Source organism: Trichosurus vulpecula, chromosome 1 (assembly GCF_011100635.1).
Source record: "Trichosurus vulpecula isolate mTriVul1 chromosome 1, mTriVul1.pri, whole genome shotgun sequence".
Classification (NCBI taxonomy): domain Eukaryota; kingdom Metazoa; phylum Chordata; class Mammalia; order Diprotodontia; family Phalangeridae; genus Trichosurus; species Trichosurus vulpecula.
In genome coordinates, this window is record NC_050573.1 from 11,172,342 (window position 1) to 11,198,816 (window position 26,475).

A 26,475-nucleotide genomic window follows, 5' to 3' on the forward strand; every position below is an offset into this window, starting at 1 on the left:
GTTTTCGACGTATATGCATCCGATTGGTTGTCAAGCTGCGCCTTGGTCAGTGCAGGACGGGCAGAAACTCTACCAGAACCATTTTCCTTGAGGACGAGCCTAAAGACGCAGAGTCAGGCCAGATGGTCTCCCAAGGTTCTCTTCAGCTCAAGAAACCTATATAACAACGCATACCTAAAGGATACCCAACCAGCAATATAACATAGGAGAAGACTGAAATGAGCCTGAGTAATAATGCCTCCCATAAGACAGAGGCACTCCTTTAAAGAAGAAAAAGGAAAGCCTTCCAGTCACCAGAATATGAAGTCACATACCAATGTGTAGGATTAACCAACTAATAACTGATCCCAGGAACATTCTTTCTCTAATGAAATGCTTGTGGGGTACAATGCAAGCTTAACTTGGACTCGAATACTTTAGAAAGGGGAAGCTTTTTGCTGTTCTTTTCCCTAGGAACAAGGGGATCTCTTCCATAATGACAACTAATTAGATGGATTGGGAGGGAGCACTGTGATTCTGTGGATGCTCGTGGCAAAAGCTCCACATCTGAATATTTTCTCAAAGTGGATAAATCCCCAAAGATGAGAAGGTCTGCCAACCTTTAACATCCTAGAAGCACTGTCATACTGTACAGTTTCCTTCCCCGGAAGCCTCATATGTCCATAAAGCTCACAGGGAATGAGACATTATGATCTGTCTAGAACTCTGAGTGGTTTTCAGGAATTTACAGCTGTTCCTCTTGAATGGACTAAAAACACTTCCCATGCAGGCTGAAGTTGATGGCCTGTCCCTTCCCAGAAAGTACACGGCCACCACTCAGAGACTATGGAGTCTGCCCAGAAGCTCCAGCCCTCTCTTCTCAGCAGCCCCAACCCCGTAATTCAAAGCCCAGCTTCCTTTCCCAGACCAGCTGTCCTTCATCCTGCTCTCCCTTCCACACGAGGGTCTGTCAGTCACACAATGCAGCCTACACATCACTACATCCCCAACTGACAAATGGTCGCACCAAGTACAGGCCACTGGTAGCCAACATGTTTCAATATTCTAAGGGACCCATGCACTATTTATTGGTGTGAACACTCTGCCAGCCAGGAGGACCCCTCGATGACTTTAGAAATGAGCTTCAAAAGTTGCTGTTGCCCATTCAATGTCGAGCTAGACCTAGAATGAGACCACACAGACACTCCATCCTGGGACCAGTATTTAAAGCCTTTCCAGCTTGGGTAGGACATGCCAGAGCTGGCCATCTGAAGTGAGCCCAGCAGCATCTTCATGCTGTAACAGATCATCAAGGGAGACTTCAGTGGAAGAATTTATTCCCTGTGGTCCGTGATAAATCCAATTTAAAAACTCAAGGATAATTAGAGAAATGCAAATTAAAAGAACTCTGAAGTACCAGCTCACAATCATCAGGTTGGCTAACGTAACAGAAAAGAAAAATGACAAACGCTGGAGGGGATGTGGAAAAACTGGGACACTAATACGCTGCTGGTAGAGTTGTGAGATGATCCAGCCACTATGGAGAACATTTTGGAACTAGGCCCAAAGGGCCATAAAACTGTGCATACCCTTTGAGCCAGCAATACCACTACTAGGTCTATACCCCAAAGAGATCAAGGAAAACGGAAAAAGACCTATATGTGCAAACATATTTGTAGCAGCTCTTTTTGTGGTGGCAAAGAATTGGAAACTGAGGGGATGCCCATCAGTGGGGAATGGCTGAGCAAGTTAGGGCATATGAAAACGACAGAATACTACAATGCTATAAGAAGTAACAAAGGGGATAGTTTCAGAAAAACCTAGAAGCTTTATATGAGCTGATGCAAAGTAAAGCGAGCAGAACCAGATCACTGTACATAGTGATGGCAATATTGTTAATGATGATCAACTGCAAAAGACTTGGCTACTCTGATTGATATAATGATCCATAGGACTCATGATATAAAATGCGATCCAGCTCCAGACAGAAACTGAGACTCAGAGTGCAGACTGAAGTGTATTTTTTCCCTTTTGTTTTTCATATTTTTTTCTTCCAGAACATGGTTAATGTGGAAAAATATCTGTATGACTTCATAGGTATAATGGACTTTGTATTTCTTGCCTGCTCAATGGGTGGGGGATGGGCTGGAATTTGGAACTGAAAAAAAAATTTCAAAAAACAATAGTTCGTGAAATTCAAATATCCAAGAAAACTTCACATCTTGCAAAGACAGTCAGGGTCCTAGTATCTCTGAGCTAGAAAGGTTCTCAGGGTCATCAAGTCCACACTCTATCTGAACAAGAGTCCCTTCTACAGCCCACCTGACAGGCAGCGGGCCAGCCTCCACTTGGAGACCTCAAAGGAGGACAGCCCACTTTTCCAAGGCAGCCCATTTCCCTTTGGGCTAGATCTCACAGTCAGAGGGCTCTTCCTGACCTCAAGCCTAAGTGGTCTCTCTGCCACTCCGCCCTCATTACCCCTGGTCTCTACCTCCTGGTTGTCTTCATGCTTGAAGACCAAAATGGCATCATTATACTGGGGTCAAAGTCCAGTGTGTCCTACTGTGGCCGATCAGACCACTATGAGCTCAGAAGGCTCTACCACAGGTCAGGCACAAATGGACCATGTGAGCATTTGGAGGGGAGATGTCTCTAAATTTGCTCATCTCACATTTCTACTTCCCAGGGCCAAACAGAACAAGGCTGGGCCCTCCTCCACTTGACAGTCTTTCCAGTGTTTGATCAGAGCTGTCTTGTTCCCCAAGCACTCTCTTCTCCAAGCCGTTATGCCCAGTTCTTTCCTCATCTGACATGTTCTCCAAGACCTTCAGCGTCCTGTTAGCCCTCCTCCGGATGCTCTCTAGCTCATCAATGTCCCTTTTAAATGGCAGTGCCCAGACCTGATCACAACAGCCATGGCAGAGGACGGGGGTGGGGGTGGGCCTCTCATCTCCCTACTTCCCTCTTCCAAGATCACGTTGGCTTGTTGAGATGCTACATCATACTGTCAACTCATGTTGAGCTCACAGTCTGTTCAACTCCCCAGTCTTTCCAGAATTGGCCACTTTGGGCAGGGCACAAATGCTGGGATGGACCAAGTGTCTGCCATCTGAGGTCTGGGATGAAGCGTAGAGATGCTTGTCACCAGACGGCTTTGTCCCTGGGGTGTGAAGGGGGTTGTGACCTGTGCCAGTGAAGAGCCCGTATTCAGGGAGGAAAACAGGTCCCTAGAGTACTGACGTAAATCCACTCATGTAGAAAAAGACTCACAACAGTAAGGGGAAAAGAACACAAAATCATACACCTTTCAGGGCAAGATGAATTTTCATTTTGCAAAATGAAAAAGGACTTAATCAGGTCCCAGGCTGCCTGGAAAGGAAACATCCCGCCAGATTAGCCAGGATGGGCTGAATCCAATCAACAAAACTGAACCAGGATAAGTGTGAAATTCTACACATGAACTCAAACCATCTAGGGCATTGCTCCAGGCTGCGGGAAGCCTTTGGCTACACAAAGGTTTCCCAGGGGAATGGTGTGGGGCCTTTCTTGGCCTGTGGACTCAATGTCAGTTATAGTGTGACTCGGCCAGTTTTTTCTGTAACTGAAGGGTGTCCTGTGAAATTACATTCTGTTTTGCCCCAAAGGCCAGAACCAGAAGCAGTGGCAGAAGCTGCAGAGCAGAATCAGTCTCGACATAAGGAAAGGCTCCTTTCCATTAGAGCCTCTCCTGAGACAGGAGGAGGCAGGCTGAGCTCCAGCGGGGCGACATCCTGCGCCGGGCCCTTTGTAGTCCAATTCTACGGAGCCCACGACTTGTATCTTCTCCAGGAGAAATCATCCCTGACTTACTAAGTCCCAGAGAGCAGGCAGGACGGCCTCCATGTCTTATGTCTCCATGCTTGTTGGTTAGTTAAGTTTCTATCCCATGGGAAACACTCTGGAAGGTGCTAGAGCTACACAAACAAGGCAGGAAGCTCTGGAGAAGCTCGCCTTCTTCTGGGCACAAGGACACACAGATAAGTAAGAGGAGGAGGTGAATGTAAGAGTGTGAGACTAACAGGAGGAGCAGAGGCCGGTGGGAGGAGGACATCCTAAGCATGGGGCATAGCTGATGCAAAGGCGTGGAGGGAGGACATGGAATCTCAGTTTCAGGGCCTGGTTTGCATGTAGGGCCCATGAACAAAAATGGTAAGAAACAAGGTTGTAAAGGGAGGCAGTAGTCGAAGTGCCCAGGGCCTGAATGCCAAGTTAAGGAACATGAAGCCTTTCCTCTCGGAGACGAGCGGGAGTCGACTGGTTTTTCAAATAAGTTAGAGACCAAACAAAGCTCAGAGACAAGCCAGACCCCACAGCCTCGGTGGTCCTTGGGCTTCTGGGACACCTTGGCAGTGCCACTGCCTCTGAGAGAACAGGAGGCGAACACATGAAACACGAAGCCCATTTTGCTTGTCAGCGGTGGCTGGGATAAAAAGGCAGCAGAAACAATAGAGGGAAAGCCAAACCAGGGGTGCAAGATAACACAGCACAGCTGTTAAGCCCAGGGCCTTCCTGAAGGATAAAAGAAAGGCAATAAAAACAAACTCTATTTCACGGTCCAACAATGAAACCATTTTGCTTCTCCTGCCGTCCCCTTTATTGGTCTCCTGAGGTTCTGTGTTTCTGAAGATTAGCTTCCCCTGGGAAACGTAAAGCAAGGACCAGCGCCAACACCCAAGTGCCCGCTCCCTCCCATGAAGTCATGCCTGCAGGCAGGTTTCCTCCAGAGCTTCCCATGGGGGGGGGGGAACTTTGGGGAAAAGGGCTTTGAATTCCAGCAAGACCAAACAGGAATGGCTCCGAGTGGAGTTTCCTTCTCAAGGACTCTATGCCTAGTTTGAAATATCAAAACAAAAAGTCCCAGGCCTCAGATTGGCCGCCAAATGGCAGCAACTTCTAAAACCTATCAGCTCCTGTGATCATGACAGCAATGCCCCCAACTCTCACCGCTGATTAGTCACCTTCTCACCAAGAGGTTCTGAGCTGAAATAATACACAGTCATTTCCCCTGAGAAAACACACCCGCTTCTTTCTTGGAACTACTTGACACACTCCTCCACAAAGCAACGTATACTTGGAACGACATAACACACATCTTTCCTCAGAAAACCTGTGCGTACAAATCTGTCATTGCCCCCCAAGGAACAGAAATGACTCCCCTCATTCTCAGACCTTCAACCGGACAGGAAGTAGCTCAATGTCACATCACCACAGTTTTGTCCTCAGGACAAATCAATCAACTTGGCGCCCTGGGCTGGGACCCAAGGCCTTCTCAGATCCTTCCAGAAAATGGTGGCCTGCTCCTGCCACCTCGAGACACGGTGAGGCACCTTGGAGGACCTTGGTGGTGGGTCTGGTCCCTTAAATTAATCTTTTTTCTTCTGTATTTGGAACTGAAATTAGGCTGGTGCCAAGGGCATGAGGCATCAAAGGGGCAGGATTAAGTGGCGTTTCACTAAGAAACACACCCATTTAGGACAGGATGCCATGTTCAAAGCCTATGACCACTTGCCAATATTGAAAGACTAATCTATGGAGAGAGAATTCTACATTAAAACAGCAAATCCATGGATGGCTGCTAATGTCAGCATGCTCTCAAGGCATAATGTTAAATGTCAAGATGTGGATGCCAGGCATTTGCCCCAAAGAGGACAAGAACCAAAAAGAAGGGCCTCATGTGCCCCAAAATGTTTTTAGCAGCACTCCTGGTGGTAGCAAAGACATGGAAACAAAGCAGATGCCCAACACCTGGGGAACGGCTAAACAAACTGGTACATAAAGCTGCAAGAAACCATGAGCACAACAGATGTGGAGAAGGATAGAAAGCTCACTAGGAACTGATGCAAAGCAGAGTAAGCAGAGCCAGGACAAACCACAGACACAGCTACAACCTCTCACAGAAATGGGAACCACAACAAAGCAGCCAAGACAAGCCTAGCCCCAAAGGAGAGGGCTGAGAAGGCCCCTCCCTCCCCAGTGTCTGCAGAGGGGAGACCACGGTGGTCCAACACAGCATTTCTCGTCCAATTTCTTCAAAATGTGCCTTTGTTTTGCTCAACTTTTTCTCTTTTTAGATTTTTTTATTGTAAGGAATGGTCTTTTGGGAGAAGGATGAGAGGCAAGACACAGAGGGAAATGTAGCTGATGTAACAAACAGAAGGTATTGCCATCAACTTATTCTGAAAAAAAAGTAAAATGTAGAGGAAGAAAAAAGAAAAGGCAACTTCTTTTGTATTTGGGCTGAGAAAAAAATGCCCCATTTCACTGATCTTAAATGAGGCCTCCTTTAGGGTCTCATCAGGCTGAGGTGGCTCTTAGACAAGGCTCTTTCAAGGGTGCCTCCATCCACTAATCACAATGGACGCCCCCTCCACACCTCCTCATCCAGTACAACTCCGATGGCAACAGTGGTGACCTTCCTCTGGACCCACTAAGGCTTCACGAATTTGAGAGCGGCCTTTGCCGCATGCTGGATGCTCCTCCTTTCCCAGTTGCTCATGTCTCCGAGCTCCACCTACCACTTCTCTTCCTACCACCGCCGCATGCTGGATGCTCCTCCTTTCCCAGTTGCTCATGTCTCCGAGCTCCACCTACCACTTCTCAGGTACAACCCATCTTCAGGAATGTGCTCCAACCTACAGAGCCCTGACAGTGCCCTTCTGTGCTCCCTCAGCATCGCTTCAGTGTTGGCCTGTCCTGCATCTCCAATGGCCAGCCGGGACCCTCCACCCATAGGGCATTAGTGGCCCTGTTCTCCCACATCCCCACCAGCATTTGCCATTTTCCTTTGCTGTCACATTAGCCAATCTGATAGTGTGAGGTGGTACTTCAGAGCTGTTTTAATTTGCATTTCTCTAATCAATAATGACTTAAAATATTTTTTAATATGACTAACAGATAATTTCTTCTGAAAGCTTTCTGTTCATATCCTTTTGACCATTTGTTGACTGGGCAAAGTCTCTTATTTTTATAAATTTGGCTCAGTTCCCTATATATTTGAGAATTGGGGCCTTTATCAGAGAAACTTGCTATAAATTTTTTCCCCAGTTTCCTGTTTTCTTTCTAGTTTTGGCTGCATGTGTATTGTTTGTGAAAAACTTGTAAATTGCATGTCATCAAAATGATCCATTTTACCTCCCATGATCCTCTCTGTCTCTCATCTGGTCATAAACTCTTTCTTCATCCAGAGATCTGACAGTCGTTTTTCCGTGATCCTCTAATTTGCTTATGATATCATCCTTTATGTCTAGATCGTGTACCCCTTTGAGCTAATCTTGGCATATGCATGCTGGTCTATGCCCAGTTTCTGCCAGACTGCCTCCCGGTTTTCCCAGAGTGAAAGCGGGGCTTCTTCACCTTTGTCGGGTCTAGGCTCCCCTGGCAGTCAAGGAAGCAAGCCCATGAGCTCCTTCTCAGAATCATATTTGCAAATACATAAAACACACAGGATCATGAAGGAAACCAATTCTATTGAAATAGTTATCAAAACATTGAAGAAACAAGTTCCCAAATCACACCTTAAGATCTTCTACTCTTAAGGCAACATTACTGAATCAAAAATGTACTTAAAGCTAATAATCAACTGACAAAGGATTCATCAAGGGGGTATATAATCCAAGAAATGGGCTGGCCACCTGTCAAGAGTGACAGATAACTCATGGACAGACAGTCTGCATGGCGCACTGGCATCCACGTGATGCCAAGGGAAATGGAGGAAGGCCCACAGGAAATTAACAGAATGGGCAGGCAAGTCTGGATTGGGATCACTATCAACCAACCGTGATGAGACCACACATTCATTTGGGGATGCAGCTGGAAATCCCACGGCCATTCTTTAAGGAGTAAGGATGAAAAAGAGTCCCACGGCCAGCTCTGCCTATGTTGAATTAGCAAGGGAAAAGAAGTGCTCTAAAGATGGCAGAAGTAGGGAGAGTGTGCCATACAGAGGGGCCCCCATCCCTGTTCCTTTCATCCCACAGGCTTTCAAGTGTATGTTTTACTTGGTGAACTGCAACTTTAGGAAGATTGGAATAGTTGGGGTGCTGGAGATGGGAGGAGTTACAGATGCAAAGTATAAATGGTCCACAATGGTGTCCCCGTTTTCTCTCTTTAACAACAAATTATCAGGTAAAAATTTCTGTACTCATAGTTTGCAATTAGGTATTAATAATCACGATAGTGAGCAAAGTACTTTACATATGTTAACTTACAACAACCCTGTAAGATAGGGAATGTTTTACAAATGAAAAGACCAGGACTGAGAAAAGTTAAATGTTAAAAGGTAAAAATTAAATGACTGGCCCAGGTTAACAAATGCACAAAGCGTCTGAGGCAGAATTGGAACTCGGGTTTTCCTGACTCTTCATCCACTAGGATGCCTAGCAGCCTAATTATGGCATCATGAAGGAGGACTGACGTGACCAGGGAAGGACATCTACTGTAATGGATCATTTCCTATAAATGTTCTTGTAAATCAGAGCAATCGGGCATGGGTACTATAATAATATCTTCTCCTTCTGTCATACTTTAGGGTTCTTTATCCCCAGCCCCTCTGTGAGGTAGTTGGCAATGTATCATCATGTCCATCTGGGACAGAAGTGAACTCCAGCTAAGACAAGTCAAGTGACCGGCACAGCCACAACACGTCATAAACAAATGCTTGGCCTAGCTCTGACCCTTCGCTCCCACACGTCCTAGGCCCCAGAAACCCTTCCTCCCCATCTCGGCCTGGTGGGTCACTATCCACTTTTTAAAACCCAACCCTGGGGCCACCTCGATCACACATTCCTCCAAAGTCAAAACGAGGCTTCTTCTAAAAATGGACATAGAGTTCACCATCCACAGTTTGAGAAGAATCGACCCAAATGTGAAGGCCTTCTGTCAAGTGTCCACTTCTACATCCACAATGGCAAACGTTTCAACCTACAGGAATTTTTTAAAAGGAACATCAAACTCCTACATCTGTCCTTTATCTAGGTCCATCTCCCAACCTCACAGCTGGCCTCATTACAAGACTTTCCCTAGGAGTGATCCTGAACCAGGTTTCTAAAGTCTTCTTTCAAACAAACAAATGAACAAACTGCCCACCCGCATGAGCACTCGGGCTGACTGGAAGCCCACAGCTTCCCGCACACAGCACCTACCCTACGCTTCAGCATCTCCCGCTCCTTCAGCGTCAGGGTGTCTGCCTTGGCGATCACTGGCACGATGTTTACCTTGCTGTGAAGCGCTCTCATGAATTCCACATCCAAGGGCTTCAACCTGGAAGGACACAAACAACTTAGTGAGTGAGTGACGCCCAACTCTGAGAGCTCCAGCCGAGTCAGAAGCAGAGAGGGCCATCCTCTAGGTGGCAAGACCCATTCCTTCAGATGTTGGAGTCATGCATGACTGAAAGAACTCTGGGAGGAACTATACATTTCCCATCAATGTTCACCCTTTCTAGCCATAACTCAATGCCACTCTAGAGTAAGAAGAATGCAGACAAACAGAAGGCAGCGTTGATCTCAAAGATGCTTTTAATTGAGTTGGCCAGCTGACAGCCCAGGAATGACTTAGTCTCCCAACAGAAGGTTCACCTCTGCATTGATATGGGGGCGGCTAGTAACCGAAATCCCAGAACTGCCTCAGATCAAAGTCTCTGCCACCCTCACTTACCCATGACCAAAAGGGGAGATGAAATAGAAGCAGCAGTGGACACGGTTGTCCACAATGTGGCGCCTGTTCAACCCGCTCTCATCGTGAAGGTACCGTTCAAACTGATGATCAATGTAGTAGATGATGGTTTTGAAGCTGCAGTGAGAGAGGGAAAAGAGGTTTTCAGGATCTGTCTGAAGAGCAGCCCAGGAAGGAATACTCTGGTGTAACTGGCAATCCGTCCCCCGCCCCGCCCACTTAGTGTGTCTATGAAATGGGGGTTATAATACTGGAGAGAAAAGGGAAAAAACTTGGAGGAAAAGATGAATACCCAAAAGTACCAAACCCAAATTAAGTCACATTTGCTAATGCTGCAGGAGACACAGCACAGCATCATGGAAGCACAGGCCCAGTACGAAAAGTCCTGCCACATCCAATGCCTCCTCTCCTGTTGGTGAATTAAAATGCTGCCCATCGTGCGAGAGCTTCCCACCAGCACTGGGCTGTATCAGGAATAACTGGGCATTCATTCCCACAGGGAGAGACACCAGCCTCATGCTGAGCTATTAAAATGGAGCAGAAAGAAACAAAGAGGACCGCTCTCTGACAAATGACTGACCCAAGATATCCTCCCAATTAACAGCCAGGTTCCTGGAGTTAAGCGCCACAGGCAGTTTGTGGGGAGACTAATGGAGATCTACAACAGAACCAGGGATGCAGACGGCCCTGTGCAAACAGAGCTGGATGCAGAGGCAGGAGCCCTGGACTCAGCTGGCCCTGACACTTACTACCCTGGCCCAGGCAAGTCACTGAGGGACGCCCGTTGGCACCGTCATCCTCACACCTTTTCAATAGGGACCTTCTACCAGGGTCGCTCTATGGCCACACAGAACCAAAGCTGGGCGTCACTCAGAGGGCAATGGAGAGATGCATGGTGGGTGGGCACAGGCTGCACCCCACACCCAAGGAGGCGCTCCAGAGAAGAGCAGGTTCCTTGCATTTTGTTAGTCTTCCAGTTACAAAGAGGGTGGGTAGGAAGAGTGATGGGAAAAGAACCTCAAGGAAACATGTTTAAAATGCACAGAAAAGAGCAGGAGCAAGTTGTGCAGGAGCCCCAGAGCAGCAGGACATCAGAGGCACTTCTGGCTTCAATGTAACTGGAGTTTCCCACACAGTCCTCTCTTTATTGTTCTTTGGCCACTGAAATGTTTGTCTTTGTTAGGTTCAGGATGAAAAAGGACATTGTGAAAAGAAAAGAAAATGCGGAGCTGAACTCCATGGTCCCTAAGATCCTTTCCAGCTCTGACGTTCTAGCTGTGACCCTCCCTTGGCCTCATCAGTATAATGGAGCCCAGGGTAGCCCCTACTTCCCAGGGCCAGCCAGCTCCTCGTCCTAAGGCCCTTCCTCACTTGGACACTTCCTGCACCTCCTGCTCTAAAGCTCTGTGTTTTTAGGCCCTTCCCAGCTCCAACAGCCTAGAAAATGCCTCAGTTGTGATTATTCTTCCAAGTACTGATGGTTAGCCTTTCCAAAGCCGTGTGACACATGGGCGTCCACTTCATCTATGCCATTCTGAACTCTCCCAGAAAGGTGGTGGGGTGAAAGGCAGATGATTCCTTTGGCTACTGATGGGCTCACTTCCCCGGAGGCCTCATCATGTCCAAGGTGCCAGGAGGGCAAAGCTCCAGCAGGTTCTACCCAAGTGGGAAGCCAAGACCAACAGAGTCAATGTAAGGATGGCCACAGAACAGTGACTCCGGTGGCCACAGCAACTGTCAAAGCCTATCTCTTCAGTCACCAAGGACGCAGTGCCCACATCCCCCAAAACTTCAGCTTCTTGAAGCACCAAGATGGCCATCCCTCAGGATAATCCCTCGTGAGCATCTCAGAGGAACCTGAAGCCCAAACAACGGGGGAGAATATTCCTGGCCTAGGCTTCAGTGGAAACAGCCTCAGCCTGGCTGCTGTAAAATCCCCACAGATCTGGCCCAGCAAGCAGTGCACAGTGCCGCCTGACTTCCAGGAAACACCTGCCTTGACATCACTCTGCTAGCCACACTCCAGAGTGGGGGCCTATACTGTGCTTGTATTCCAGAAACATCCACATCAGATGTTCCAGCTTCGGGGGTGAGGGACACCAGGGGAAAGATAAAACAACCCCCAATGCCAGAACAATGCACCCGCTGAGAACAGAGGCCAGGAGAACCTCTTCAAACTAATGCTGATTGAGAACCCAGGGAGAGGCTGTGAGACTGCCAAGGCCACCCACACTGGCCCACTGGTCCTGCACTCCTGGCCTTGTGCCACCCCCACCTCGACAAGCCACTCAGCCACAGCTCCACCCACAGTGACATGCCTGAAGATTTCCAACGAAGACAAAGCCACCAAGCCACTAAGAGGCAGCTCATTCCATTAAGGACACGTTTCCTTAGTGGATGCTCCCTCCATTATGGCAGATAGCCACCCATTCACAGCTGCTCACTCTGTGCTATATGATCCAGTGACACCGGCTTTCTGTCGGTTCTCACAGGACAGTCCATCTCTCAGCCCAGCGCCTTTCGCTACCCACTCAGCCTCCCTAGAGACTCGGCTCAGACACCCCACGCTGGGGGATTCCCCGGGATCACCAGTCATGCTGCTTCTGTCTTGTACACAGCAGTTTGTTTATCTCTCTACTATTAGAAGGTAAACTATATGAGGGCAGGGATCCCCAACACTTGGTATGGGGCCAGGCATACAGCAAGTGCTTAATCAATGCTTGCTGACTGGCCGAAAAAAGAAAAAAGAATGCTGGTTATTTTTGTACGATTGCTTCTAAAAAGAAAATGCCCAGAGACCTTGACCCCAGCACTTGCTGTCCATCCACTGGGCCAGCTCTTCACCCATCGCCCTGATGCCATCCCCCTCCCCGAGGCAGGAAATAGCAGTTTGCTCCAGTGGCCCTTGGATGACCCACAGAGCAGAAGAAGCGGCAGCCAAGAGCCAAAACAAGAGGCGCTAACAGGAGCTAGCGTGGAGAGAGCGCTTCACAAATGTCACCTTATCCATACCACAACGCTGCGAGGGAGGCGGTGCTGTTACCACCCCATTTTACAGTGGAGGGAATTGAGGCACACGGAGTTTGGGTGACTTGTCCAGGGTCCCAAAGGGGGTAAATGTCAAGAGTCTGGATTTGAACTCAGGTCTTCCTGACTCCAGCCCAGCACTCTGTGCACAGTGGCACCCCTAGAGGCCGAGTTTCTCAGCCATCACCAGCTAGCACAGACAGAGCGCCTGCAGGTTCCCCTAGCACCTTTAAAACAATCTCTAGCTCTGAGCCTGGGCTTCTTCATCCGTAAAATAGACATAACGTGGTCTGCCTGGCCACCTTGGCAGATCCCACAAGATCATGATGACAAAAGTGCCTGTGTTCCACCAACGTGAGGTGGCCCAGGGTCCCCAATGCCAGGAGGGCCTCCAGGAGGCAGGTGTCTTCCAACATGGGCCCCCATGGGTCAGTCTCCTCTGGGTCCGGCACCCGGTGCTTCACAAACATCTGTGGTTGGACAAAGGGAGGCCTGGGAGCTGCCCCTAAGGCCCTCCTCCTAGGATGGAGGTGACCGGTGACCGGGAAGGGACAAACACAAGGAGAGGCCCAGACAAACTTCAGTTCCTGCCGACGGCGCCTTCCCAGACGTCCCATCATACCCTGGAACTTCCACCACAGAAGTCCCCTCAGCCCCTGGGCCCCTCCTCTCACAACCTCCACTGAAGGAGGGTCCCCAGGCCAGCCCCCACACCAAGGATCCCCCACCCCACCCCGCTCTCACCCCTTTGGGATATAAGCTCCTTGAGGGCAGGGCCTGTCTTCCTCCTTGACTGTATCTGCTTTCCCACCACTTAGCTCAGGCCCCAGCACAGAGTAGGTGCTTAATAAATGCCTGCTAACTGATCGCTATCCAAGGCCCAGCCTGGAGAAGCTCATCCCCAAAAAGGTCAGCCTCAGGAGGGATGAACCTATTCAGCCAGAAATGCCAATGAATGCCACCTACTGGGAAGGTGGAAAGGGGAGGGCTGGTGGAGTGGTGTGCCCTCACCACAGGAACGTGGACCAACCCAGGGGGCTGCTACCAGTGCTGGTGAAGGTAAACATGGACAGAGACTCACTCAAAGGCCAGCTATCCTCCTCCAAGTGCCCAGAGAACCAAGATGGCCACGCTGAGGAGAGAGCTGGCCGGAGGAGAGCTTGGCCATAGAGGGAGGGAAAAAATGCTGACTTTGTCTCCATTTGTACCAGGAGCTAAGTGACCCAGACATCTGGGGCCACTGGTGAGGAGACATGGGAGAGAAGAGAGAATTTGATGGCAGATACCCTTTCATGAACATCACTTCCTAACAAAAAAGAAATGCAATTAAGCCCCTGATGATCACAGCAATGGATTTCCTTTCCAGACACACTTCTAAAGGACCCGCTAAGTGGACGGCTCCGCACCAGGCACTGAGGACACAAGTCAAACACTGGAGACACCCTAGTTATTCCCCACGATGACCCCTTCCACTCACACAGAACTTAGAGGCTTACAAAGCATTACCCTCACAACCACCCTGTAAGGCAGGTGGTACTGTGGCTATTAACCCATTTCACAGATGTGCAAACCAAGAGTCAGAGAACATCAGCACCAGATCTGAATCCAGGTCAGCTGGACTAGGGGTGCAGCATGCTTTCTCCTCACCCATGGTGCCTTTCTAAAAGCTGGGGGAGCAGGGGGAGTGTTTCCTAAGGTGAGGGACTCTGAGCAGCTGTGATTCTGCCTTTTCAGCCCCTGCTTAGCACAACTCTGCTCAAGATGTCAGGAGGCCCAGAACAAAGATGCAGGAAGGGCGGGCACACTCCTAAGGACACTCAGAAGCCACAAGTCTCGTTCACAACTGCAAGGCTGTCCTTCCCTTTGACCCTCCCCACATTTTCCTGTCCAGCCCCTCTCCCCCCATGCACCATCTCACAGCAGCAGAGACATCTGCTTCGGAGGAAACGGCAGAGATAAATAGAGAGGTCGCAGGTTCCAGGCCCATCCACCCCTTGGACATGCTCCCGATGCTGACGCTGCAGAGCTAGGCCACCCGCCGGGCCTCAGCAGGCGCAGCCTGGGCTTGGCCTTCTGGCTCGACTGCCCAGCACATGGAACTCTGGCTGTCCATGTGGGCGCCGCAGCTGTTGACAGCGACCGTGCTTCAGAAACAGAGATGAAAGCACCCAGGCTGGTGAGAGACCCTTCCAAAGAACATCTTTGGGGAATGATCCGATTCAGCCCCATTTATCAGGAGAGGGAATCTGGATACTTGAGCTGGCGGCTAGTGGCCCAGCAGACTGGCTACACAGATGGTGCCAGGCGGGCAGCGAGCAGGTCCCATCCCGTGCCCTCCCTCCCTTGCCCTCAGTAGCAGTGGCCTCCTCAAACTCCAGGCTCTCTGATCCCACTCACTCCCTCAGGAGATGGGACAGGAGAACAGCCCCCATGAAAAAGCCTGCTTTGCCACCCAATGATGGGGAGTGGTGAGAGGGGCTCCAGAGAAGCCACAAAGAGCTGGCCTCTGATCCTTCCAAGCTGTGTGGCCCAAAGCAAGTGGCTTAGCTTCTCTGCTTCTCTGGGCCTCCTCTGTAAAACGCACACAGCACACTTTCACTGCCCACCTCAGAGGTCTGCCCATGGCTGGACAAGCCTCAGTGGTGACAACTCCTGTCTAAGAGTCAGGCTTGTCCAGCCCTCCGCTCTCTCTGTCCCCAGAGGCCTCGGGGACACTTGGAGAGGGATGTCCAAAACTGAACTCATCCTCCTTCCTTCCAAACCCCTCAGGCTTCTGAGCTTCGCTGCAGCTGTTGAGGCTGCCGTGGCCTCTCTCTAACTCCCGTCTCCCTCACGTGTCTCCTTCGTGTGGCCGATCCATGGCCCAACGGTGACATTTCTATCCCCACCACCTCCTTCCACTCCCACAGACCTTTCTGCGTCACTGGGACTAGCACAGGGGCCCCCTCGTTGGTCTCTCTGCCCCCATATGAGCCATCCCCCACCCAGCGGCCATGATGCAGTTCTGACCACGACTCTCTCCTCCTCGACAAAGTCAAGTTTCACGACAATGTAAAAATGAACTATTTACATCTTCTAAGGCATGAAGAGTTTCCCCCAATGAAGCTGTTCTGGTCTGAGGCGCTGAGCTTGAAAGACTTTGTAAATATCACTCTACCGGGCCAATGAGGTGACACTGGGGCAGCTGAACCCCAACTGCGTCATTGAGGGTTAGCCGGGGCTCAGAAACGAAAAACATACAATCAAAAGGTGGTCACCAACAATCCCTCAAGTTTGCTGAGCTCTGCATCTCCAGGCAATTCTCTGTGATCAGCTATTAACTCCTGTGTCAGGCACCTAGGTGGCTCTGTGGATGGAGCGCCAGGCCTGGAATCGGGAAGGCCCGAGTTCAAATCTGCCCTCAGACACCTACAAGCTGCGTGACCCCGGGCCAGCCCCTTCACCACTTGTCTTGTTTCCTCACCTATAAAATGGGGGCATTAAAAGCACCTACTTCCCAGGGCTGTTGTGAGGATCGAATGAGACCACGTTTCACAAGAGCACTTGGCACAATGCTGGGCACACAGTAGGCCCAGCAGAAACAGCTGTTCATCATCACCAAACACTGGCTGACCCCTAGGGCTAGAACACTCCCTCCCCTCACATCATCCCCCGGGAACTCCTGGCTTCCTCACAGACTGCAGCCAAGCGCCACATGCCTCGGGAGGCCTTGGCTGGTCCTCGGGCTTTTCATGCCATCCTTGTCCAAGCTGCTCTGGACCTGGTTTATATGCCTTTGGGGTGTGTGTGTGTGCGTGTGCGCGCGTGCGCACACGTCTGTTGTGTGGTGTATGTATGTGTGTGGTGTGTGCGCACGTGGGCTGGGCGCACGCATGCACGTGTGCGTGCATGTGTGTGAGCTGCACCAATGAATGGGCAGGGGCTATTTCATTCTTGCTTCTATATCCCCAGCACTGTGCCTGGCATACAGTGGGCACTTAATAAGTGCCTAGGACAGCTTGCCCGACTGAGTCCCCAATGCTGGGGCTCTCAAGTGCTGTAGGGGCCCCCAGGCAGGCCCTGCCTCTGCCCCATTCCCTGCCTCTCCTCTCATTTTCCACACACACACACACACACAGAGTTGTGGTGCCTCCAGGAAGACACACAATCATGGCGTCTCTGAGCTGGAAGGTACCTGCTGGGTCAGTACCTGGTCCAGGCTGTACCTGGACAGACAGACAAGGGGCCGCCTCACCTGGCCCCAAGGCCTCTGCTGGACAGATGGAGCCATAGAAGCATTTTCTCCACACAGTGAAATCTGCAATCTTGCCCCCATGCCCAGTTCTACCTTTTTGAGTCCAAAAAGTGCACGGAGCTCATCAGAAGGGAGTGCCCTGGAACGCTAACGCTGTACTCACGGTGCATGGCAGGCCCTCATACTGGAGGGAGAAGGGCAATGGGAAGGAAAGGAGACAGACTGAACAGAAGCATGACACCCGCCTAAGTGGCCCCACAACCCTCGGCGATCCCCAATGGGGCGTTCCTGAAGGCAGCCAGCTGCAAGAGGCCCCGTTTAAAAACCTGCCCAGCCTAAAATCTTTTCAGTAACAATTTGTCTTTACCCACTCGCTTGTTAGACTAAACCACTGAGTAATACTCAACAGTGAAGCGAGAGGCAATCTGTACAGTGGAGAGGCTCCCCTCCTGGGGTATAAGCTCCTTGAGCTGGAGGCCAGGCTTCTGCCCGTCTTTGTACACCAGGCCCTGGCTCACAGTAAGTGAGCCCAGCCCCACATCAGCCAGCCTAGCTGCTGAGCCTGGGCCTTGGACCTGGGCCCGAACCCTCCGCACCAGGGGAGAGAACCTCCTCACCAGGACTCCTCTGAAGCTGTGACCTCACCGGTCTGGCACCCACCAAGCCTGGCTACACGTACCAGTCTTGACTATTAATGGCATCTCCATAGCCGGGCGTGTCGACCACCGTCAGCCGGAGTTTCACTCCTCGCTCCTCAATTTCCACTGTCGAAGCTTCAATCTCAACCGTTCTCTCGATTTTCTCTAGAGAAACAATGGAGAGTTCACAGTTTAGATGCCCTGTCTCTAACAGGCTGCCCCTGCAGGTCCTGGAGAAGCCCCACCCCACCACTCCCCAGAGCCTCGGCAGCGTGGGCTGGCTGCCAGCCGTCCAGAGGAGGCCCTGGAGTGAGTGAGGACGGACGGTGAACCCAGCGCCAGGCCCAGGGTCGCCAGGCTCTGCAGTGCAGGCTGGAGGCAGACCACACATGTAAAATGCCTGAGAATCAGGCCTGAGAAACGGCCTGGGGGACATCTCCTAGGAGTTAAAGAGCTCTGCATGTGCCAACTGACTAGGTCTTCATACCAATCCTGTGAGAGACATGCTATCATTACCCCTATATACAGATGAGGAAACTGAGGCCCAGAGGAGGAACACTGGTCCAGGGTCACCCAGCTAGGAAGAGTCTGAGACAAGATTCGAACTCAGAGCTTCCTAACTCCAGGTTCAGCACCCTCTCCACGGCGCCACCTAGTGGCCCACACAGAACACACTGGGCTTCTCCTTAATGCTGGGTGGGGAGGGACTCTAAGGACAAGAGGTGGAGAGTCCAACAGCCCTCCAGGAGCAGCTGATCACTCCCCTACCTGCTCCACGAAGCCAACGGGCCCACGCACACACACATCCTTTTCTGGCCCAGAACACCATAGATGGCCTCCTCAGCCAGGGCCAGGCTGCATGGGGCTTCCCCTTGACCGCAGAGCACAGGGCATGGGAGCAGCTAGGTGGTACAGTGGGGCCCCGAGTCAGGAGGACCTGAGTTCAAATCCAGCCTTAGACACTTATTAGCAGTATGAGCCTGGGTAAGTCACTTAACCCCAATTGAAAAAAACAAAAAAGAGCAGAAGGCAGGCCCATGGAACAAGAACCTGGAGAGCCCAAGGGAGGGACTGCCTTCAGCGCCGCACATTCTCAAGGGGCTTCTGCCAACAACCCAGGGGCCAGGCCACGCACACATACACACACACACCCGCCAGAGCTTAGGCACCACTGGTCTTCACCTTACAACTGGCCATGTCACTGGACCCCTGGGGAGGGCTCGGACTCCTTCTGCTCTCCCAAGCCTTCGTGCCCACTGGCCTGAATCAACAAACACACGCCTGTGTCCCACATACCTGCAGCTCCAGGAATGTATCGTTCTGGATAAAGATCAGTCAAAAACAGGCTGTTAATCAAGGTGGATTTTCCTAAGCCAGATTCACCTGGAAATAAAACCAGCGTTCAGTGTGCTGTTCTCTTCATTAAGCGCCGGCACCCGCCCCCAAGCGCCAGGCAGGTAATGCAGACCCCCACCCCATTGGAAGGCTGCCCCCCCAGCCCTGAGGGAGACCCAAAACAGGGGGAGAGCTTTGAGTATCTACCTCGACAGACATTTCACCAAGTTGCTCAGTGTAACGGATTAAACAGGCACCCTCCAAAGGACTGGACAGGATTTCTAGACCTGCCAGCCTGGGCCGCAGGGGCTCCTCTTCTAGTACACCCAGAAGCCCCGTCACTCACATGCACCTTCATTGTGGTCTTTGAAGTCCCGCCTGGCCTACCCCGGCAGGAAATCAAACCTAAGCTTTGATTTCTTTTTATAAACCATCGTTTAAACACAACTGGCAACATGACTTCCTATGATTCAGGACAAGGTACAAACAGATCACAGCCCTCAGAGGTTGTAGCCTCACAGCGGCCCCCTCCAGAACATCCCACCTGTCTGAAGGCCCCCAGGGCCATGGAGCTCACTGCCCCTGGGACATGCTGTTTGAGGGGGCCTTTTCCTTCTGTTGAGCTGAAGTCTGAGGAACCACATAGTGGTAGGAGCCTCCAGATTCTTGGTCAAGAACTTTCCGGTGCCTCCCAGCTTCTCCTCTCTGGACTAAGCACACCAAGTTCCCCAAATCAATCCTTGTGAGATGTTTTCTTGTAGGTGGTTTGTTTTCTCAAGCAAACAGACCAGAATTCCAGTGTCCATAGGCACGTTCTCTGAGCCCTGGGGCTGAGCTCAACCCTCGATTCTAACCTAGGAGCCACAGCCTGAAGTATGTCTGGAATCCACCTTGGGAGCCCATGCAGGACACAGAAAGGAAAAACAGTCCCATTACTCCTCAGGCCACGCCACCTTCTTCAAATATCAAACCCAATATTGCCTCGTTTGATCCCCAATCTTGTTTATCAAAACTGGTGATTTTTGACTGTGTCTACAAAGCAAACCCTCCCAAACAAACAGGACAAGCAGCTGCTTCTCCCAAGGTGATTCAGAAGCAGGTGGTGCAGTGAGAAGACTGTCCCCAAAGAAGAGACCTCCCATCTGGAAGGCCCTGAAGTCCTGCTCAGGTGTTAGGTCCTCCATGAGGCCCCGGCAGCCCTGGAGAGGAGCTGTCCACCTGCCTCCCCATCCTGTATCATCACAGGTGTAGCCAGCATAGACTCGCCAGGGTCTGGGTCTCCAGAGAACCCCTCTCTGTCCCTCAGGGAGCAAGCCGTGGGCCCAGGCCTGCTGAAGGAGAGGCTGCCAAGAGAGATCCAGACACACTTGGTCCTGATTCAGTATGATGGAGTCTCCTGAGGGCATCCTTCTGACCAGGACGATGACACTCGTCTCTCTGAGAGGGTGACTTCTGTGCTGTGACCACAGAAGACACAGATCCACCTTCAGAGCCCCCGCTGTCCGTGCCTAGGCAGCAAGGCCAGCAGATGTGGTGGAGAGCATGCCACATCAGAGAAGGCCTCTGCGATGCCAAGGCCAGGACCATCTAGTGCCTTTCTATGTACCTTAGCACGGGACCTCGCACACAGTGGGTGCTCAGCAAATGTTTACCCACCAGGAAAAGTGTCAGTTTATCATGACGATGTCTGTGTACCTCTGGGCCTTTCCACATGATGGGGAAGGATCACATACACTGGCCTATCAGGCCAATCTTGCACATTATCACCATTCTAATTTCCTCTGGGATATACTCCCATACAGTACAAGACCCAATCTCGGCAGCCAGGTGGCACAGTGAGTAGGGTACTGGGCTTGGAGATAGGAAGATTGAGTTTAAATCTGGCCTCAGATACTTCCTAACTGTCTGACCTTGGGCAAGTCACTTAATCCTGTTTGCCTCAGCTTCCTCATTTGTAAAATCAGGATGATGCCAGCATCTACCTCCCAGAGTCATCGTGAGAATCAAACAAAGTGGAATTGAAGGAATATAGAAATGCTGGAGGATTTGAGGGGTCTGCAAAAGACTACATCAGACAAGCCACCTGACGACCAACTGTCCGGAAGAGGAGCCCAGGGGCACATCCAAACAACAGCCAGGCCAGACAAGAAGGGAAAACTCCAACAGGCACAGCCCAGTGGCTACGAGTTTCCTGGAGCTCTCTCTGCCTGCCATCCACTCCTCCACTCCCAAAGATACATCAGCAATGAATGCTGGACCACGCTGGCTAAAATACAGGCTCGATGTGGGCAGAATCCCTCCCGTTCACCTCGGAGGCACGGACTCAGGGGGCCCCTCTACCCCAGCATGCCTTGCTGATGATGCCCTGATTTTCATCTCAGGTAAGCTTCTCCCCCCGGCCTGGGCCCAGCAGTCTGCAACAGGACTGGCTCCGGGAGGGAAGAGGCAAGACCAAGGGGCAGAGCTGTCTGTGACAAAGGCCATCCCCAGTCACAAGGAGGCAGGACCAGAGACAAGACCCTGGCATCATCTGAAGCACAGGCCAACGGTGCAGGAGGGTCAGAGTCCAAAAGACAAATCAGACTAGGGGGAAATGAAATCAAGCCAGAGTTTCAAGAAACAAGGGTCCAAACGGGTCTGAATTCAGACAAAAGACATATTTCAGACTTGACTTATTCCAAAGGGTTGATCAGCTACCGTGCTTTGGAGCACCAGTGAACCCGGCCCTGCCAGATTTTCTGGATGTCCTTCAGCCGTGGACTCGCGCTTATGTTCCCACAGTAACCAGAACTCTTATTTGGGCAGTTTTATAAGTTTAAACACTTCCCAGTGACTTTCCTTTGGACTTTTCCCTTAACTCAGTAAAATCAAATAACCACTACGACAGAGATAAGGTCACGATGCCCAGGGGACAAGAGCACTGGACATCTACCGGTCACTGGTTCAGAGTTCAGACAAGCTTCTGGCCTGTCCTGGGTCACTGGGACCTCTCAGCTCCCTTCCAGCTCTAGATCCATGATCCTGGGTCTCAAACAGTCGCTACAGCTGACCAAAGGTGACACTGATGCATCCTGCTCCTGCCACCAAGCAGAGACACCAGACTCAGGCCACGCAGCCTCCACAAGAATTCTTCAACTATAAAATCAACCCAAGGGGCTGATTAGCTGGTCCTTCGAGAAACATAAAATGAATGAGAACTGAAAATATTCACAGGAGAGCAAGGACAGGATTCCCACTGGTCTAGAAGGCAAAAGCCCCAGGCTCCAGGCTAGGCCCTGCCATCTACCGGCTGGGACACAAGGGGTGATGGGGGAATCAAGCCCCAGGGGCTGGGCAGATGGTGTCTTCAGGCAATCTAGAATAAGGCGAAGAACTCAACAAAAATGCCAACTCTCTCTGACCCAGAGAACCCACTGCCAGCCATGATGTTCCAAGGAGATCCAGGATAGAAAGTAAGATACACCAAGCACACCAACATCCCAACAGCAGCACTCCTTGGCATCCCTCACCAGGAACCAGAGGGGCAAGCCGCGCCCCAAGAATGGGACAGATGGGACACTGCTGGTAGCATGAGGAGCAAAACTGGGAAAACAACCACGACCCACAAGGAAAAGGAAGCGGCATCCTGAGCAGTCTCAATGGCCGAGCTCAGCCCCAAAGACACACAAGAACACATTGTTCTCGCTCTTTGGAAGAAGTCAGGAACCATGGAGGTGGGAGCCGGAAAGCGCCATCAGACTGGAGTCCTCCCATTTCCACCTGCTCTCTCCCCCTTGGAGCTCCTGGAGGGCAGGGACCTTAGGATATGCCTTTCGTGGCACACCCAGAGCTTGGCACACAATAGGCACTTTATAAATATGTGGTGATGATGGTGGTGTGGTGGTTAATTTTGCTGAACTGTTTTTTCCTCTTTTTTCTTTGTCACAACAGATGAGGAGGGTAGAAGGAATGTTTGGAAATGAAGATGACTTAAAAACAAAATTTCAATAGAAAATTCAAAATTAAACACATAACAAATGTGAAATAAAGTCCCAATTTCTGTACTAGAAAGGCAAGGGGGATGGGAGGCCTGCTCTATGGCTACCCCCCACCACCACCCCAGGAGCTCCCCGAGTTCCCAGGCCGCGTGAGTAGGTCAGATTGTCTCAAGTGATCTCAGCGCAGCTTTGAAATGATTCTTCTGTCTTCCACATCTGGGCATTCAGTGGCCACCCATTCATACTCAGACATGGTGAACCAGCAGAGTGCCAAAACACTGCCCACCTGGCAACACTTTTAGACCTCCTTTTTGGAGACCCCATCATTCCATCTCCTGTTTAGAGGCCGCACAGGTGGAAAAATTGCTTTAGAAATCGGAGATCTGGCTTCATTTCCACGCTGAAGATGGCACCTGTTGGACTCATCTCTGGCCCCAGCTTAGGGCCGCACCATGTCTCAACCCCCCCAGGATCTACTGGCCTTCATACTTCTGTTTTTAATGTCTTGGCTAAGCAGTTCACTACACTCAAGTCTTCACCTCTGCCCTTCTTGTGGAAATCCCATGGCTTCCATCAGCTGTACTCAGGGTTTTCTTGGGGCCTCAACTCTGCCTTCATCCTCTTATGGCCTAACATAAAGTTCAAGAGGGGAGGAATGGGGAGATGTTGGCCTCACTGAAGCCCTTAGCACTTCTAGGCCTCGCCTCCCCTCTCTCCTCTTCAGCACCTCCTCTGCTCAAACTTCCTGCTGCATCTCTACAGTCACAGGCATCCTCTGCCAAAAGCCCTATGCTACCTCCTAAAGGCCTACAGTATCCATTCCTGGCCCTGGCACTCCAGGCCTTCCTGTTATGTTAACGAAAATGGAAAGATCTTTCCTTTAATAGGCCTATGTGACCTGCTTGAATCACATGAGTCTGAATTACATGAGCCTGTGGTGGGAGGACCTTGCTGAATGGGTGGAGCAGAAAGTGAAACAGAGCAGGCAGAGCTGGGAAGGAGAGAGCAGGCAGAGCAACAGGGTGAGTGAGAGAGGGAGGGATTCTGCTTCAGGGAGCTTGGTTGTAGGAGGGCCTGACAGAGGGAGGGCTTGGGGATGGCGCTGCCCCTCCCCCCCGCATTGATAATGTATATAGATTTCTTGGTTGTTATGATGGATCTGGCTTGCTGGTGTTTGAATAAATGTTTGGTTTCATCTTCCATGGAGAGAGTCTATTCTATTTTGCAATTCAGAACCATGCTGGTGCATTCATAGCAGCCGCAGCTGCTGTGGGTATCGCATTGGCACTGCACTTCCTCAGCCAGCCTGCCACCTCCCTGTGCAGCCCTTACCTCGTACTAGTCCCCTCACACCCTCAGGATTCCAGCCAGGCCAGGGTCCTTTCCATCCCCCATTCTCACCTGTCTGTAGCCCGTCTCTCCACCTCTGCTCATACCTGCCTTCATGCCTGGAATGGACACCACCACCTCCACCCCCACCTCACAACCCCATCTCCAACAACTGAAATCCCTCCCTCCTTCAATCAAGGTTCCCCTCAGATGCCACCTCCTCCAGGAAGCCCCCTGGAGTTCTCTCTTCCTTCTCAAATTTCCCATAACACTTTTTTCCTGGACCTCTCCAAGATAGCCACCCCCTGACAGACAGATCTCCTCTTCCCTCAGGCGACCCAACACCCAACAGCCAGCCCCCAGGTGAGGTGTGTCTGCAGGGCCTCTCCCTGTGGGAGAGCTGCCAAGGTTAACACTGGGGGGGGGGGGCAAAGTCACCTCCAACCCACCGCAAAGCATGAGGGGAGCTCAGTGGAGGCCAAAGTCAGAGGAGACCCAGGATCCCATATAAATGCCTCTGCAGGCTGTCCACCACACAGCCCCTTCCAACCTATTTACACATTAATCCCCTCCCTACACTCTCCAATCCAGCCAGACCAGCAAACTGGCTGTTCCTCCCACGTCCACGCCTTTGCCCCCCACACCAGGCACACTGCCTCTCATCTCTCCTCCCCAGCTGCCAAGGCACTCCTTACCCACATCCTCTATATTAATAGTGCACAGCATGGCTACATAATTACACATGTGCATGTGGTCCCCCCACTCAAAGGAAAGTTTCTGAGGGCAACCGCAGGTTCACTTTTGCTCTTATATCCTGACTCTTCAGCAAAGGCCTAACACATGATTCATGCTTCCTAAACACCTGTTTAGGAATTAATAGGATTAATAAGAGGGTCTAGTCTAAACTTAATATGAACAAAGGAGAGTCATTTGGAAGCATAAATCTTCAGAGAAACACTCACCGCACATAACAGAGGGCTCGGGCCTGTCACTGTAGCCACCCTGATATTATCAGATCTTGGGAAAAGTTTTGTTCTGATTAAAACAACTGAACCTAAATCAGTACTGAAAGCAGAAGGCCCCCTAGAGTCACAATAAGGAAAGGGGCTCACCAACCACCATGAGGGTGAACTCAAAACCCTTCTTGACAGACTTCCTGTGCACCTGGTTCGGCAGACTAGCAAATCCCACGTAGCTCGCTGTCTCCGAAGGAAGCTGGAAAAGAAGACCGAATTAATTAGAAGGAAAAAGCATACCCAGTACACAGAGGTCAGTGCGAGGGTGACTCCCCAATGGCCCTAAGGACATTCATTCCATGTGCTATGTGAGTGGGATCCCACTGAGCCAAACCCATGCTCCTCAGACCAGGTGGGGCATTTGGGGGGGCAGGCACAAGCTCCAGCCCAGGGGCTGCACAACTGCTTGCCTCATGCCCTCCCTCCCTTACCAGCCTTCCCAAGGCTCTCCCCCTGCAGCCATCTCGATGCCCACCCCCAGCTCTCCCTGTTCCATTCACCAAGCATGATTCATTCCATAACCACATGGGCGAGGGAGCCATTGGTAAAAGGGATTTCAGCCACATAAAGCTCAAAATTGTACTGTACAGCTGGGCATCATGAAAGAGCTCTGAGGGAGCAAGCAGGTGTGGGTACAACATTCCAGCTAAAGGAGGGCTGGCTGTGGCAGTGAGTAACAAGATGCATGCTACCTCCTCTCCCTCCTGGCCCAGAACATCAGGGCTAGGAGAGAAAGGACAAGCTGGTCAGGCCTGCAGGGTCATCAAGGGACAGCCAGGTTTCTGCAATCACAAAGAAATGGAGGAGGATGAGAAGATGACGGTTTGTTACTGGAGGACAAAGGCTCCCAAGGCATAATGGGAGGGCAGAGTGAGACTGGAAAGAGACCCAGGAAGGAGAGTGTTAGCAAGGCTGGATATGAAGGAGCAAGAACAAGGGGCAGGCAAAGGACTATCCAGGCAACCTCCTCCCAGGAGACAAATTCATCTACTCTCCATGGCAATCTCAGGGTCCACCTGAAAACAAGGAAGGGGTAAGGTCTATAGTTACAAGACTGCCTTGTATAGGAAGCTCATCAAATTGGGAGTGGCTGAACAAGCTGTGGTGTGTGATTGTGCTATAAGAAATGATGAGCAGGATCCTCTCAGAAAAACCTGGAAGGACTTACATGAGCTGGTGCAGAGGGAAGTGTGCCATGTACAAAGTAACAGCAATGCTGTAGGGTGATC

General features: G+C 51.0%; 1 protein-coding gene across 1 annotated transcript in view; it reads right to left on the reverse strand.

Annotated features, from left to right (window-relative positions):
• The window catches only part of LOC118833436 (septin-2), a 136,588-nt gene that overhangs the window by 90,106 nt on the left and 20,007 nt on the right, over positions 1–26,475 (reverse strand). Inside the window, exons 3-7 of the mRNA XM_036740794.1 lie at positions 25,343–25,445; positions 18,886–18,972; positions 17,631–17,754; positions 9,673–9,807; positions 9,159–9,276 (exon numbers count right to left, since the gene is read on the reverse strand). Of these exons, the coding sequence (XP_036596689.1) occupies positions 9,159–9,276; positions 9,673–9,807; positions 17,631–17,754; positions 18,886–18,972; positions 25,343–25,445 (567 nt within the window). The remainder of the gene's footprint in view (positions 1–9,158; positions 9,277–9,672; positions 9,808–17,630; positions 17,755–18,885; positions 18,973–25,342; positions 25,446–26,475) is intronic.